At 39.2% G+C, this 14,581-nt stretch overlaps 1 protein-coding gene across 1 annotated transcript in view; it reads left to right on the top strand.

Moving 5' to 3' along the window:
- Positions 1–14,581, top strand: part of LOC126354900 (uncharacterized) — a 163,804-nt gene that overhangs the window by 89,239 nt on the left and 59,984 nt on the right. Inside the window, exons 10-11 of the mRNA XM_050004965.1 lie at positions 554–689; positions 13,095–13,215. Coding sequence (XP_049860922.1) covers positions 554–689; positions 13,095–13,215 — 257 coding nt within the window. The remainder of the gene's footprint in view (positions 1–553; positions 690–13,094; positions 13,216–14,581) is intronic.

The following is a 14,581-nucleotide window of genomic DNA, read 5'->3' as shown; positions in this document are numbered from 1 at the left end:
CACGCACACACACACACACACACACACACACACACACACACACACACACACACACACACACACACACCGACTCTCATGATTCTCACCTACATTCTGATTGGTGGAGGGTGCTGATGAGGACTTGCCAGTGTGTCCTCCCATCAGCACCCCTCACCATAAGAACGATGATACGCCCTATCACTAAGGAATTGAAAGTGGGACAAACCAACACACTGACACCATATTACCTGATGGGCTACACTATTTTGTTTTGTCCTCTCTGGTGGAGTGCTATGGCTGAGTGGCACAGGCATTTAAAATTATGAGGGCTGCTGATATATACCTTCCTGCAAACAAACAAAACAGTTTTTTTCCCCCGATGTGATAATTAAAACTTAATGATCAGCCTTGTAAAATGTCGTTTGTTTTTGTTGGTTGTACTGGTTACAGATGGTGTTTGTGAACCTCTTCAATGTTTAGTATTGTTGTGGAACTACTCAAAGTTTCTGGAAAGCAAATGAATGTTGATGTATTTATGCAGTAAAATCTTAGGTTTGGATACTGATGTTTTCAGATGGTACAAAGAATACTCAGAAGACCAGAAAGAGGTTGAACTACCAGAAACTAATTCCAAGACTGAGTCTGGTTGTCTTAAGAGAAAATCTGTTTCTGATGAAGAAGTACAAAAAGATGACGTGTCACCAAAAAAGGTATGCACTATGCTTCTCTCTCTCTCTCTCTCTCTCTCTCTCTCTCTCTCTCTCTCTCTCTCTCTCTCTCTCTCTCTCGTGTGTGTGTGTGTGTGTGTGTGTGTGTGTGTGTGTGTGTGTGTGTTGCACAGTAATCCAACAAACTTTTGAGTACAGAGCTAAGTGAAATGGTAAATGAGAAATTTTACACTGCTAAATGGAGTTCCCCTAGAAAAATATGTTTATTACACTGAACAGTCATTTGTCTAGTGACTGTATGTTCTTTTGCTTTTTCTTGTTTGTAAATTCTATAGTGATGTATTTAGTCTGTGCTTTACAATGAGAAATTTTCTTTCCCCTAAGAAAGTAGCAAGTCATTTCAGTGGTGATTTTTGTATCTATCTATTCAAATGTTCCATTATATTTAAAACAAAGATTCCAAGACTTACCAAGCGAGTGCCGGCAGACAGGCACAATGAACAACACACACACACACACACACACACACACACACACACACACAGAATTACTAGCTTTCGCAACCAATGGTTGCTTCTTCAGGAAGGAGAGGGAAAGACGAAAGGATGTGGGTTTTAAGGGAGAGGGTAAGGAGTCATTCCAATCCCGGGAGCGGAAAGACTTCCCTTAGGGGAAAAAAAAGACAGGTGTACGCGAGCACGCGCACGCACGCACGCACGCACATCCGCACATCCCTTAAAACCCACATCCTTTCGTCTTTCCCTCTCCTTCCTGAAGAAGCAACCATCGGTTGTGAAAGCTAGTAATTCTGTGTGTGTGTTTGTGTGTTTTGTTCATTGTGCCTGTCTGCCGGCGCTTTCCCGCTTGGTAAGTCTTGGAATCTTTGTTTTTAATATATTTTTCCCATGTGGAAGTTTCTTTCTATTTTATTTACAAATGTTCCATTAGAATTATTCCTTACATGTTTAATGTTGGACATCTCACTCTGAGCAAAATTAGTTACATATATTTCACAGTTCAAAGGTTCATTGACAGTTTTTCTGCTTATGGGACATTTAAAATTTAGGGTCTGGTGCTATAGGTAACATCATAGGCAAATATGGTGCTTGTGAAAGAAACTTAAGAGCAGACAAACTGGTGCAATTTTTTGTGGAAAATAATCTGTTTGTTTCCAGAACTTTCTTCAGATTCCCTCATTGGCTATTGTACACATAGCCATCAGCTACCAATAATGAAGAATGTTTTATAAGAAACCATACAGATTTCACATTGTTTGTACATTACCGGTACAAATGCGATATTTGTGAAAACATACCATGGTGCTAATGTTAATAGATATATTTGGTAAGAATTTGTGTTTTAAAATACTTCACTTTTGAAACATTACAATGAGTGCTCAACTAATTACCCAAGTAATTATTAAAAATCTAGAGTACCCAGAAGTAAGAATTAAAGTTGTCAAAAAAAAAAGATTAAAATTACAATTGCAAGAAATAAGCCCTCAGTTCAGACTTAATTGACCTGGTTTTGACACTATTGGGAGTGCCTTTATCAGAATTGAAAACGATTTAAGTGGCCTATAACGTAGTCACAGAGTTTAGGATAAGACATTTTTATATAAAGAGTGTAAGTACTGATTAACAGTAAAAGATATAAACGGTACTTCCATGTCACATATAAAAGAATTAACACACCAAAACAGCTTTAGTCACAAAGTATTTAAGATAGCATAAATGAGGCGAGCCACAATAGGCTGCTCATACCTGTTCGGCCACAGGATGCAACAGACTGAGGTGCCCGTGTTAACAAATGCGGTCAGGTGACATGGCATTGCAACGAGTATGCCATCTAGTAGCCGTAGGCACAATTAGGCTACTTCACATCAAGTGTAAGCAGATAAAATTATAATGAATAATGTTCCGTACGTAATGAAAATCAACATTCGTTTGACAGTGCAGACAACGTAACATTTTGTCTGCATCGGAGCTTAGAAGCACAATATAAAACATAAAACTTTATTATGAAAAATACAGAGAAGGCTGAATGACAGCTTGTAGAAAGCAATATCACATGGAATATGGCTAAAAAACCATTTAATAATTAAAATTGTGAGAATGACTTAGATGGGAAATAACATTTCGGCAAACTGCATAAGGAGACCCGAAGTCAAATGTCAAGTGACGGCTTTATACCGTTGAAGAAATTTTTATTGCGTAGCTGCGGCTGTTCATTGAGAATGAGGCTATCATTTCTAGAGAGATGTTTTAAAATATCTCATTCTTCTAGAATATTTAGTCTACGCCCTTTCTTGTTCGTGTGTAAAATGTTGCTACCCCAAATAGCTTTAGGTGCGTGACCTGTAATCAGAAGATGGTCGGCGAAGGACAAATTTTGGGGGCTGGTGCCATTTTTTCTTAACAGGTGTTCTTTATATCTGGTTGTAAAGGCATGTCCTGTTTATTCTATGTAGTAAGAAGAGCAGGTATCGCAGACAATTTTGTAAACACCAGAAAAAAGGGAACGAATAGATTTTAAACTATGAATGCAGTGGTTGTGTGGTGGTGTTTTTTTTTTTTTTAATATTTATTGGTAGAAAAAGTAACATTGCAGTCGTATTTATTTTGAAAAAGGCATTGGATCTGATAGGAGACAGCCCCCATGAAAGGAATAGAGAAATATTTTTTTGGGTTTGACTCAATAATAGGGGTGCCGAGTGTAGTAACGCTTTTAGTAGGATTCTTTTTAAGGTGGTCATCTACTATGTTAGGTTTATACTTTGTTATTAACTGCTATCATTTTGAGTAAATTGGTTTTGTCGTTGAACTTTTCTTTCGAAAGTGGAATGGAAGCCACTGGGCCAGCAGAAGTGGTGTCCACCTGACACACTGTCAAAGATAATATGATTGAAATCCACGAAATTTATATTGGATACGACAGCAGCAGCAGCAGCAACAACAACAGGCAGCACAGGATGACATCTGAAATTTTGGGATTTCAAATGAAAGAAGAAAATATAAAACAAAGTACTACATAGACATACAGATAAAGTATGGAAAAGATCAAGAAATATGGATATCGAACATATTCAAGGAAACTGATATCTTTCAAGGGAAATAAAGATTATTTCACCCTGCGTAAAAAGTTTAAACAGCTTAGTAGTATTTGACAGAAACAAAATAGTAAATTGTGAGAAATAATAAAATCTTTGTCTTCGGCATATAATATAACATCAAAAGACGCAAAGAATAAATTTGTCATAAAAAAATCACGATAAAACAGTAAACTGCTCAAGAAACTTCAGGAAATCGGTCATGGAAATTATTTTGCAAGGCTATGCAATCTCTCTTCTTTTGTTAGAAGTTTATTCTGAGACAATTTTCAGAGAAATCTTATCAAGAAATTAATGAGGGATCGCTATAATGAGAAAGTCATTAACATCTTCAGGTATGTAGACATCATAGCAGATTACACCAAAATTAATACAGCTCCATTTTGAAAATTTGATGCACCATAAACTTTTTGATGTTGTTACAACTCTCTTCACTTACATTAAACTGTCTAGCTCAGCACAGTGAAGAGTTCAGCCTGTATATTAACCCTTCCAAGTGGGGGGTACACTCCATAATTTTATACGGCAGGCAAAATAATCATCGACATGAGAAAATTCTCCCTAAGGCCAGACATTGGTTTACAGCTGAGAATAAGAATGATTCAGTTCATTGGTGTGAAAGTTGGACCTTCAACTCGAGTATTTTTTTAGTGGGAGCTCAAGATGCCTTCTGTGACAATTTACAAGGGGATAGTGCCTACCTATCATTACAAATTTCGTCCAAATTTATGGTATAATACAGGGCTTGGCCAAAAATGAAATTGACAGAAATGGGGCCTCCATATGGCTAAGCATGTAAAAAAAAAAATTGGTTTTAGTGAGGGTTGGGCGAGACAAGAGTTGTTTATGTTAGCGTAGTTTCCAGGCAGCAGTTGGTGCAGTGAAAGATTACAGAACAATAATCAGTGTTGTGAGGTTGACCTATGCAGAAACTTTTTTCAATTTTCACATTACTTACACTGCATATAAATAGAAATAATGCTCTATGTATAGTTTACTTCATTTTCATAAAAAGGCATGAAAAGCAAAGGCAAGGGAAAATTTGAGAAAGTGAACTAATTTCCAGGGAGGGATTGTAAGGGCTGTGGAAAAAGAACCTGCAGAACTAGAGAGCCATCATGCAGTTACCAAAACGATCAGTAGCTGAGACCAAAGTAAATCACCGGCAGTGTTTATACAGCCAACTAACAAATAAAGAGAAGAACAGAATCACAGACTGGCCTGTGCGAAGTGTAGAGCAGGTAAAGGGATTGAACACTACAGGTGTGTAAAAGATAAGAATAGTTGCAGCTGCATAACAGCAAGCTGATTTTGGGATGTTGGCGAGAGTATTTTGGTGAAATATTCAATACTGAATTCCTTCACCCATCAGTACGAAAAGCCAATGTCACGACTTGAGCAGTTCTACATCTACATCCATATCCATATCCATATTCTGTAAGCCACCTGACGGTGTGTGGCGGAGGGTACCTTGATTACCTCTATCAGTTCTCCCTTCTACTCTAGTCTCGTATTGTTCGTGGAAAGAAAGATTGTCGGTATGCCTCTGTCAGCTCTAATCTCTCTGATTTTATCCTCGTGGTCTCTTCGCGAGATATATTTAGGAGGGAGCAATATACTGCCTGACTCTTCGGTGAAGATACAGGCTTTTGTTGAAGTTTCGAGCACGTAACGAAGCGCACTCCTCTCTCTCTCTCTCTCTCTATCAACTCTGTTTGGTACGGATCCCACACTGCTGAGCAGTATTCAAGCAGTGGGCGAACAAGTGTAATGTAACCTACTTCCTTTGTTTTCGTATTGCATTTCCTTAGGATTCTTCCAATGAATCTCAGTCTGGCATCTGCTTTACCGACGATCAACTTTATATGATCATTCCATTTTAAATCACTCCTAATGCGTACTCCCAGATAATTTATGGCATTAATTGCTTCCAGTTGCTGACCTGCTATATTGTAGCTAAATGATAAGGGATCTTTCTTTCTGTGTATTCGCAGTACATTACACTTGTCTACAGTGAGATTCAATTGCCATTCCCTGCACCATGCGTCAATTCGCTGCAAATCTTCCTGAATTTCAGTACAATTTTCCATTTTTACAACCTCTCAATGTACAACAGCATCATCCGCAAGAAGTCTCAGTGAACTTCCAATGTTATCCACAAGGTCATTTATATATATTGTGAATAGCAACGGTCCTACGAGACTCCCCTGCGGCGCACCTGAAATCACTCTTACTTCGGAAGACTTCTCTCCATTGAGAATGATATTCTGCATTCTGTAATCTAGGAACTCTTCAATCCAATCACACAGTTGGTTTGATAGTCCACATGCTCTTACTTTGTTGATTAAACGACTGTGGGGAACTGTATCAAACGCCTTGCGGAAGTCAAGAAACACATCTACCTGGGAACCCTGTCCATGGCCCTCTGAGTCTCATGGACATGGGTTTCATATGATCATCTTTTTCGAAACCCATGTTGATTCCTACAGAGTAGATTTCTAGTCTCCAGAAAAGTCATTATACTATAACATAATACGTGTTCCAAAATTCTACAACTGATCGACGTTAAAGATATAGGTCTATAGTTCTGCACATCTGTTCGACGTCCCCTCTTGAAAATGGGGATGACCTGTGCCCTTGTCCAATCCTTTGGAAGGCTACGCTCTTCCAGAGACCTACGGTACACCGCTGCAAGAAGGGGGGGCAAGTTCCTTCGTGTACTCTGTAAAATCGAACTGGTATCCACCTTTCCTCTTTTGAGCGATTTTAATTATTTTTCTATCCCTCTGTCATCTATTTCGATATCTACCATTTTGTCGTCTGTACGACAATCTAGAGAAGGAACTACAGTGCAGTTTTCCTCTGTGAAACAGCTTTGGAAAAAGACATTTAGTATTTTGGCCTTTAGTCTGTCATCCTATGTTTCAGTACGATTTTGTTCAGAGTGTCTGAACATTTTATTTTGATCCACCTACCGCTTTGACATAAGGCCAAAATTTCTTAGGATTTTCTGCCAAGTCAGTATGTAGAACTGTACTTTCCAGTTCATTAAACGCCTCTCGCATAGCCCTCCTCACACTATATTTCGCTTCTTGTAATATTTGTTTGTCTGCAAGGCTTTGGCTTTGTTTATGTTTGCTGTGAATTTCCCTTTGCTTTCGTAGCAGTTTTCTAACTCTGTTGTTGTTCCACGGTGGCTGTTTTCCATCTCTTGCGATCTTGCTTGGCACATTCTCATCTAATGCATATTGCACGATGGTTTTGAACTTTGTCCACTGATCCTCAACACTATCTGTACTTGAGATAAAACTTTTGTGTTGAACCATCAAGTACTCTGAAATCTGCTTTTTGTCACTTTTGCTAAACAGAAAAATCTTTCTACCTTCTTTAATATTTCTATTTACGGCTGAAATATCCGATGCTGTAACAGCTTTGGTCACTGATTCCCTGTTCTCCATTAATTGTTTCAAATAGTTCGGGTCTGTTTATCACCAGAGGGTCTAATATGTTGTCGCCACAAGTCGGTTCTCTGTTTAACTGCTCAAGGTAGTTTTCAGCTAATGCACTTAAAGAAATTTCCCTGGATTCATTGTCCTTGCCACTCGTTATAAACGTTTGAGTTCCCCTGTCTATATATGGTTAATTAAAATCACTACCCAAAACTATAACTTGATCGGGAAATCTGCTTGAAATATTTTTCAAATTTTCCTTCAGGTGTTCTGCCACAACAGCTGTTGAGCCAGGGTGCCTATAGAGACATCCAATTACTATGTTTGAGCCTGCTTTAACTGTGACCTTCACCCAAATTATTTCACATTTCGGATCTCCGTCAATTTCTTTTGATACTATTGCACTTTTTATCGCTATAAACACACCTTGCCCTTCACTGTCCAGCCTGTCTCTGTGGTATACATTCCAATCCAAGTTTAGAATTACTGTTTACATCTGGATTCAGCCAACTTTCCGTCCCTAGTACTATGTGAGAGCATTTCTGGGACCTTTCTATAGACGCTACTGCAGTGTACTATTACCACATTAATATTGTCATTCCCTGTTGTGTTTTGCCTACTACTACCTTGTTGTGTCTCAGGAGTCATCTTGTTGGGCCTAGGGAGGGAATTCTCTAACCTAAAACACCCACTGTGCACTCCACACGTACTCCACTACCCTTGTATCCGCGTCCTGCGTGTAGTGCATGCCTGACCTATTCAGGGGGATCCTACATTTCTCCACCCGATAGCGCAGATCGAGAAATTTGCACCCCAGATCCTCGCAGAATCATCTGAGCCTCTGGTTTAAGCCTTCGACTCGTTTCTAAACCGAGGACCGTGATAGGTTCTTGGAACAAAACTACAAATAGTTAGCTCAGGTTGCACCCCACTAGTGAGGCTTTCCGTCTTCACAAACTCCGTCAACCATCTGTATGACCTCTGAACCCAGACGGCAGTAGTCATCGGTGCTGACATGAGCAACAATTTGCAATCAAGTGCACCCAGTGCTCTCTATTGCCGCTGGAAGGGCCTCCTCCACATCTCGGATGAGACCCCCCCCCCCCCCCCCCGGCAAGCAGACAGAGTGAACACTGGCATTCTTCCCCCACCTTTCTGCTATTTCCCTTAGGGGCTCCATCACCCGCCTAACATTGGAACTCCCGATCACTAATAAACCTCTCCCCCAGTGTGCCTGCTTGGGCCTTGCTGAAGGAGCGACCACATGTCCACTCACAGGCAGAGCGGGCGATGCCACTGCCAGGCTCCATATTGAACCTGCACCTTGTGCCACTTGAACGCCGTTGAACCCGCCACTCCCCTTGGGGAGAGGATGGCCCAACCGCACCCAGTACCCGCGAAGATGTCTCGACCGCAAGGACTGTGGGTGAAGCATGTAACACCTGGGGTGTACCACGCAATGCACCAGACTCTCCACTGCCGCTACACTGCGCATGACAACAGATGAGGCCGAAAGTTTCCATTTTAACATGAAATATAGAGACACTCCAGGACCAAATTACTTTCCTGCAGATGTGGAAAATTGAAGAATGTAATGACAGTCATCACGTGGCTGGCAGAACTTTTCAGCTCCTTTGTTCATTGTGCCTGCGTACTCACAGGAGTGTCCTTCACACTGGACTAAACAGGTTTCCCCAAAACAGGTGAAGTGAGTTCTGCTGTTTCAGTTTCTGTGAAAGTCAGCACCTGATACTTGGTGGTACAAGTCGTCCATGGTCCCCATCCACCATGTACAGGGCGCCTATATCTTCCATGACATGTCATGTCATTCGCACTCAAGAGAATAGTTAATGACAATCCTGTTTTTTCTGCACAGAAAACAAGATCCACAGCAGTGGTTAGTACTTGAGGTACCTTTGGTACTGGTACCACAGGTACATGACTCTCAGGAGCTTTCCCAACATGACAACTCGCAGCAGCTGCCAGTTGTTCGACATTAGTCAGGGTGGTTTCCAGCTGCTTACAAATGCTAGCAAACACCTTCTGTGTTCAAAACAGCATTCACAGTGGGGCTGCATTTTAGCTGGTACAATATGTTGCAGGACAGTGAACAGATGATTTTAAATTAAGCCCACTGGTTATCTTGAATCTGTTGAGCAAAACGGTTGGTATTTCCCAATAAAAATTGAAGCAAATTCACAAATGAAGTTCCTATTAAGACAACACAAAAACCTCTGGTAAAAACTACTAGTTGTGTGAAACATTTTTAGGTTAATTGTAGTTATTAGCAAGGATGAAAATAGTTAATTTATGATAAATGTATGTGATGTATACTCCTCTTTAAGGGAAAACAACATGTAATACAATATATTTGTTGGAACATGTGATAAGTAACTAATTCACAAACGCCAGTTAATTAAAAGTTAGATTATGCACAGGACAGTGATAGCTTCTAAAAATTCTCAAAACGGCTCATTTATTTGCGTTGATATACAATGAAATTCAGGGATGATCTATTCTTTGGCAGTAACTGTGAACCATAAATGCTGATTTGCTACAAAGTAAGTCAGGTGTCCAAAACACTCGTACCGAGAACTTGTATAGTTTTGTAAGCAACCGAAAATTTTCAAGAATAGCATATTTCTCACATTATTATACAGTGAAATTGGAGAATGATTGTTTTGAACGAGGATAGACCTATTATTCTCAAACTTTAAAATACCACAAATAAGTTTAAGCCTACAATTGACAGTAACAGTAAAAGTTTATTGTGGCTCTCACAAATGTCCGAAATGTAACAAATATCGTAATACGCTTGGGTATTAACACATTTGCTGCGGCTACCAGTGGAGGCCACCATCGCTCTAGGCAAACACTTGTAAGCGCATGTGAGTTGAGTGCTGAAATAATACCCTTGCAAAACCTGTAAGTTCATGTTGCGCACGTATGTAATATTGACAGCGAATATAACGTCTGGCACTTAAAACCTTCATAAGCATTTATTTGCAAACAATTCTAACACCACCTCTGATTTATTGATTTTTGTGCAAACTGGAAACAAAATGCAATTCAAACACAGCGATAAATCTGCTCCATTGAGAGAGAATTAGTGTCTGGAAACACCAAAAGATATGTCACACAGAGAAAAAGAAACAGGACTCATCTGCAGTGTGGCACTATGGAACCCAAATCCCATATAACTAATAAGTTGGTAAGGTGTAGAGGTGATGTTTTTATAGCAAACCACAAACAAGTCCACATACTGTACAGGAACCTCATGTTCTGAGCAATCAATGTAACAATATTTTACTTGGCTATCAAATAAAACAAACACTTTACATATCAAACACGAACAGATCTCCCTCTGAAGATAGGACAGCCCATTACATTATGGATGTGTAATTGTGCAGCAGTTCAAACAGGATCCAGGTTTGTTTGGACATGTTATGCACATCTATGGTGTATCCGTACGCTTGCCTCATTCCACCCACGTTATACATTGCTTCCTCATAACTTGCTTCTTCTCTTCAGTTGTGTCACGCTTTTGCACAAAGTGTGTGTCTTTATGATTTGTTTTGCACTCCTTTTGTAATGTCCATTTGTGGAAGTACGTCCTATATTATTTGTATTGTATAACCACATGACATCACTTCATGCCCTGAGTATTTATCATATAGGTAATGTGGGTTGAACATTAGCATGTCAACTACATGGAAGAATAGTTTCTTTGGCCAGCGGATAGCCTTTCACTCGCATAAATAATACGACAATATCTGGTCCTGCCTATCGGTCCCAGACGTACAACTATTATATTTGATAACTGGCAATGGTTTCGAGACTATTCTCTGGCATGCATTCTGCACACACCCCATTGTATTAGGATATTCTGTGGAAATATAAGAGATCTCTCATCTGTCCTTCCATTTGCCGATCCTTTCCCCAGTTTTGTGCATAACACATCTTTATGGGTATTTCTCCTAAAGCAAAGCTGTTGTAAAAAATTGCCCATGTGAATGTGATGGGCATCATGCAGCTTACGAAACCGTCTGAATTATTTACGATGTACAATTTGATGCCATATTTATTCCTTTTGTTCTTTATATATTGTGTAAATGACAATTGTCCCCTACAAGGAATCATTGATTCATCTAAAGATGGATCCCTACCTCAATAATACATCTAACACATTATGTTGTTAAAATGATTCAATATCGGGGGTACCTTAAATAGTTGATAATCTGGTTTCGGGTTTTCTGACTGGATTTTTCGCAAAATGCAGTGAGCGTAAGATGAGCAAATATCTGTCTCTGCCCATACTCATCGCTGTTCCTCTATTTTTGAACAGCGGGTCTTCCAGTAGTCTTGTAATCGGGCATATTTGACATTAGCCATATGAAATACCCAGGAAGACTATACTTTCAGGTTTCCAATAACTAATCCTAGAGCTATCTTTCGTATTTTTGCTCGCAAATATATTGCGTGCATTACTGTTCGTTTCATCAACTACGAACTGCAGTATGTCATCTGTAACCAGTAGCCTAAAGAAACCCATTGGTGTATTGCCAGCATGATGTATCTGCAAACATTGTGCTTTTGTAAATGGATGATACTGCATCCCTTGTGGTTTTTCATGCCAAGTCGCACCTAGTTTTCTTACTTACATGAGTGCGGATTCTTTATCGTCGGCGATTCCAAACTGTTTTCTTACGTACATGAGTGCGGATTCTTTATCGTCGGCGATTCCAAACTGTCGCAAAACATATTAGACAATTCTGCTTCCACACTGTCCATTACTATGGTATGTTTCTGCAGTCTCCAAATTCCAGCCACCCTCTCCTCTGGTTCGTCCCCTCTGAACTCAACATCAGTGTCTTCTAACACACTTAGTTAACTCATGGCAGTATATTGTTCACTCTTCCTACCCTTTTTCAGGTTAGAAAGCCCCAGTGTTTGTTGATTTGCTGCCATTGCAAACAGTGCACAACACAGACGACTAAAGATGAAAACACACAACTGCAGACAGGAAAACATTACGTCATACTTTGTTGATTGCTTGTACTAACACGGATGCACAGCCAAACAAACTAAACTAAATTCTTAGCTAGTGAACACGCCATTTATGAGTGTTACCTGCACTGGCTTGTTGATCGCAGATGCGCATATAAGCATCAGCCACACTGGCGTGTTGATCACGGAAACGCCTATAAGCACCAGCCGCAGTGAACATGTTAAAACAGTCAATGAAAGATTATGCAGAAGCAATGAAAACAGTAAAATATTTGAATCTAAAATTTCAAAGTGGCTCGCAAATCTTTTACACGTGGTCTCACACAAAAGAAAATTCTGGAGTCAGCCTTTGTATCTCATTCAAAGTTGCTAAAACGTGCAGCTCCAACAAAGCCCTTCTTGTGCCTGTTTCAGCTAACAAACTTTGTTGTTTTGGAGTGCTACAATACTTGAATCTGAATCATGTTAAGTCATTGTAATATAAAGGATATGGTATTGGCTGGTGGGTGAACCCTTGCTGATTAGAATGAACAATGCTGAGCGTGTGTCTTACTTGGGACTGGCAGTGGGCAGTGCCTGAACTGAGACTTTGGTGCCGTTTCGAAAGTTTTAACTGTGGTCAAAAGAGAGATTAGTCTGAAATCAAGGTATTCTGTTAACACGTGTAATCGTAAGTTATGTTTTAGTGCAGTATTGATATTATCTTCTTTATTGCCATTTTTTAACCTATAAAATTGCATCAACACATGGTACCAGAATTTTGTTAGAAGATAAATGTAATTTACTTCTACTAATTGCTAAATGTTTTGCAGGTTTTCTGTTCTGTATTTTTCTTTTTTTTATGAGCTTTTCTAACAGGTTTTTTTTTTTTTTTTAACACAGCAAAAAAAGCGAGTGAGCTTCTCTGATCCAGATGTCAGTAGCACATGCTACTTTGAGGAGTATCCTATTGAGGAAATGCATAAAGACTATCAGTGGATTGCATGCTCAGGAGGAATGGAAGGTAAGTAATGTTTCATACAGAATCTTTGTAGCTGATAACTTTTTTTTAGACTGTTTAATGATGTGAGAGGAAACTGAAACAGCAAAGAATAAACACTGCCTTGTGGAATTAGATATGAAGATAAGTCATCCCTTCACCCCACCCCACTATGATTAAAGCACTGCTGCAACAAAAACAACAGAAATAGCACTGGTTTACAAGTAAGGTATAAAGTAACAGACAAAATTAGGAAAATCATCCAGAGAGTTAGAGAAAAACACACACAATGGTTGAGCACTGGGGACCAATTTTAAAGAGACATTTGAACATAAAATGTGGAGGAGCAATGGAGACATGTAGCATTATGTTACCTTTATTCCTAAATTCTGCAAACTACTTACAGATGGTTATAAAATATTCCATAAGCACTAAGCATGTTAATGATGAATCATGAAGACTTATGCAGTTTACTCATACTAAGAAGTTCCTTGGAAAAGCAAATTTTGTTGTTATGGAACTTCAAAAGTTTTAATCTAGTTGTGAAACCATCCAGGGCAGCTTTGCCTGGAGTTTAGTGTATCTGTCTGACTATCTGGTGATTGTTTAATGAAGTCGTATTACAGCTGTTTTCTTATTAAGGTCATTCCGCAAATCCTTAGTAAGAAAAGAAACTTTCTAATTTTCAGGAAAGTTAATGTTAAAGACTCAGAGTACTCACATTAAATCACAATTTCTCATCTCACTATTTACAATCTCAAACCATTTAATGGTTGCTCCATGACTTGTGCTTGTTAATGTTGTTCAGAATATTTTGTAGGAAGACACAGTCTCTTTTGAAGGCCCTCCATTGTCAGAAAGATGATAAAAGGCATTTAGCGCATCTGAGCTCTGAAGTGGTTGGAGAAGAGTTTGAGAATATTCAGGAAAAGTTTGTTTTGGTTGTCCTGTGAAATGTAGAGTGGTAGTGCACGCCACTCTTGGCCACTTCACCTTTGGCACTCCTTTGCCCACATTCATAGCTTCCTTTACTTTTGGGTCGTTTCACATAGTATGTACCAGATTTATGAATGAATTCTACCTGATCATCTCCAATTTGAGAAAAAGGTTCCATGGATGTTCCTTGTAGAATAAAACTAATCTGAATGAAATCTGAGCACAAAATAGGGAAAAAAATCTGGCTTTAAAAGACTTTCAATGGAAGGCTTACAAATGTGCAATTTCTAACACATTTTTTGCCAAATTTAGAGCTTCTTAAAATTGAAAGGAGTATGTAAGATACTTTGGATCAAATGAACAATATTTTATGCTCTCCACATTTTAAATTGCAGACTTGTATCTTCCATTATTTTCAGACTAGATGTGGTCAGAATAGGAAAAATTCATCACA

Source organism: Schistocerca gregaria, chromosome 3 (genome assembly GCF_023897955.1).
Source record: "Schistocerca gregaria isolate iqSchGreg1 chromosome 3, iqSchGreg1.2, whole genome shotgun sequence".
Taxonomy (NCBI): Eukaryota; Metazoa; Arthropoda; class Insecta; order Orthoptera; family Acrididae; genus Schistocerca; species Schistocerca gregaria.
The sequence above is the reverse complement of the archived record's forward strand: the minus strand, read 5'-3'. Positions and strand labels throughout refer to the sequence as shown.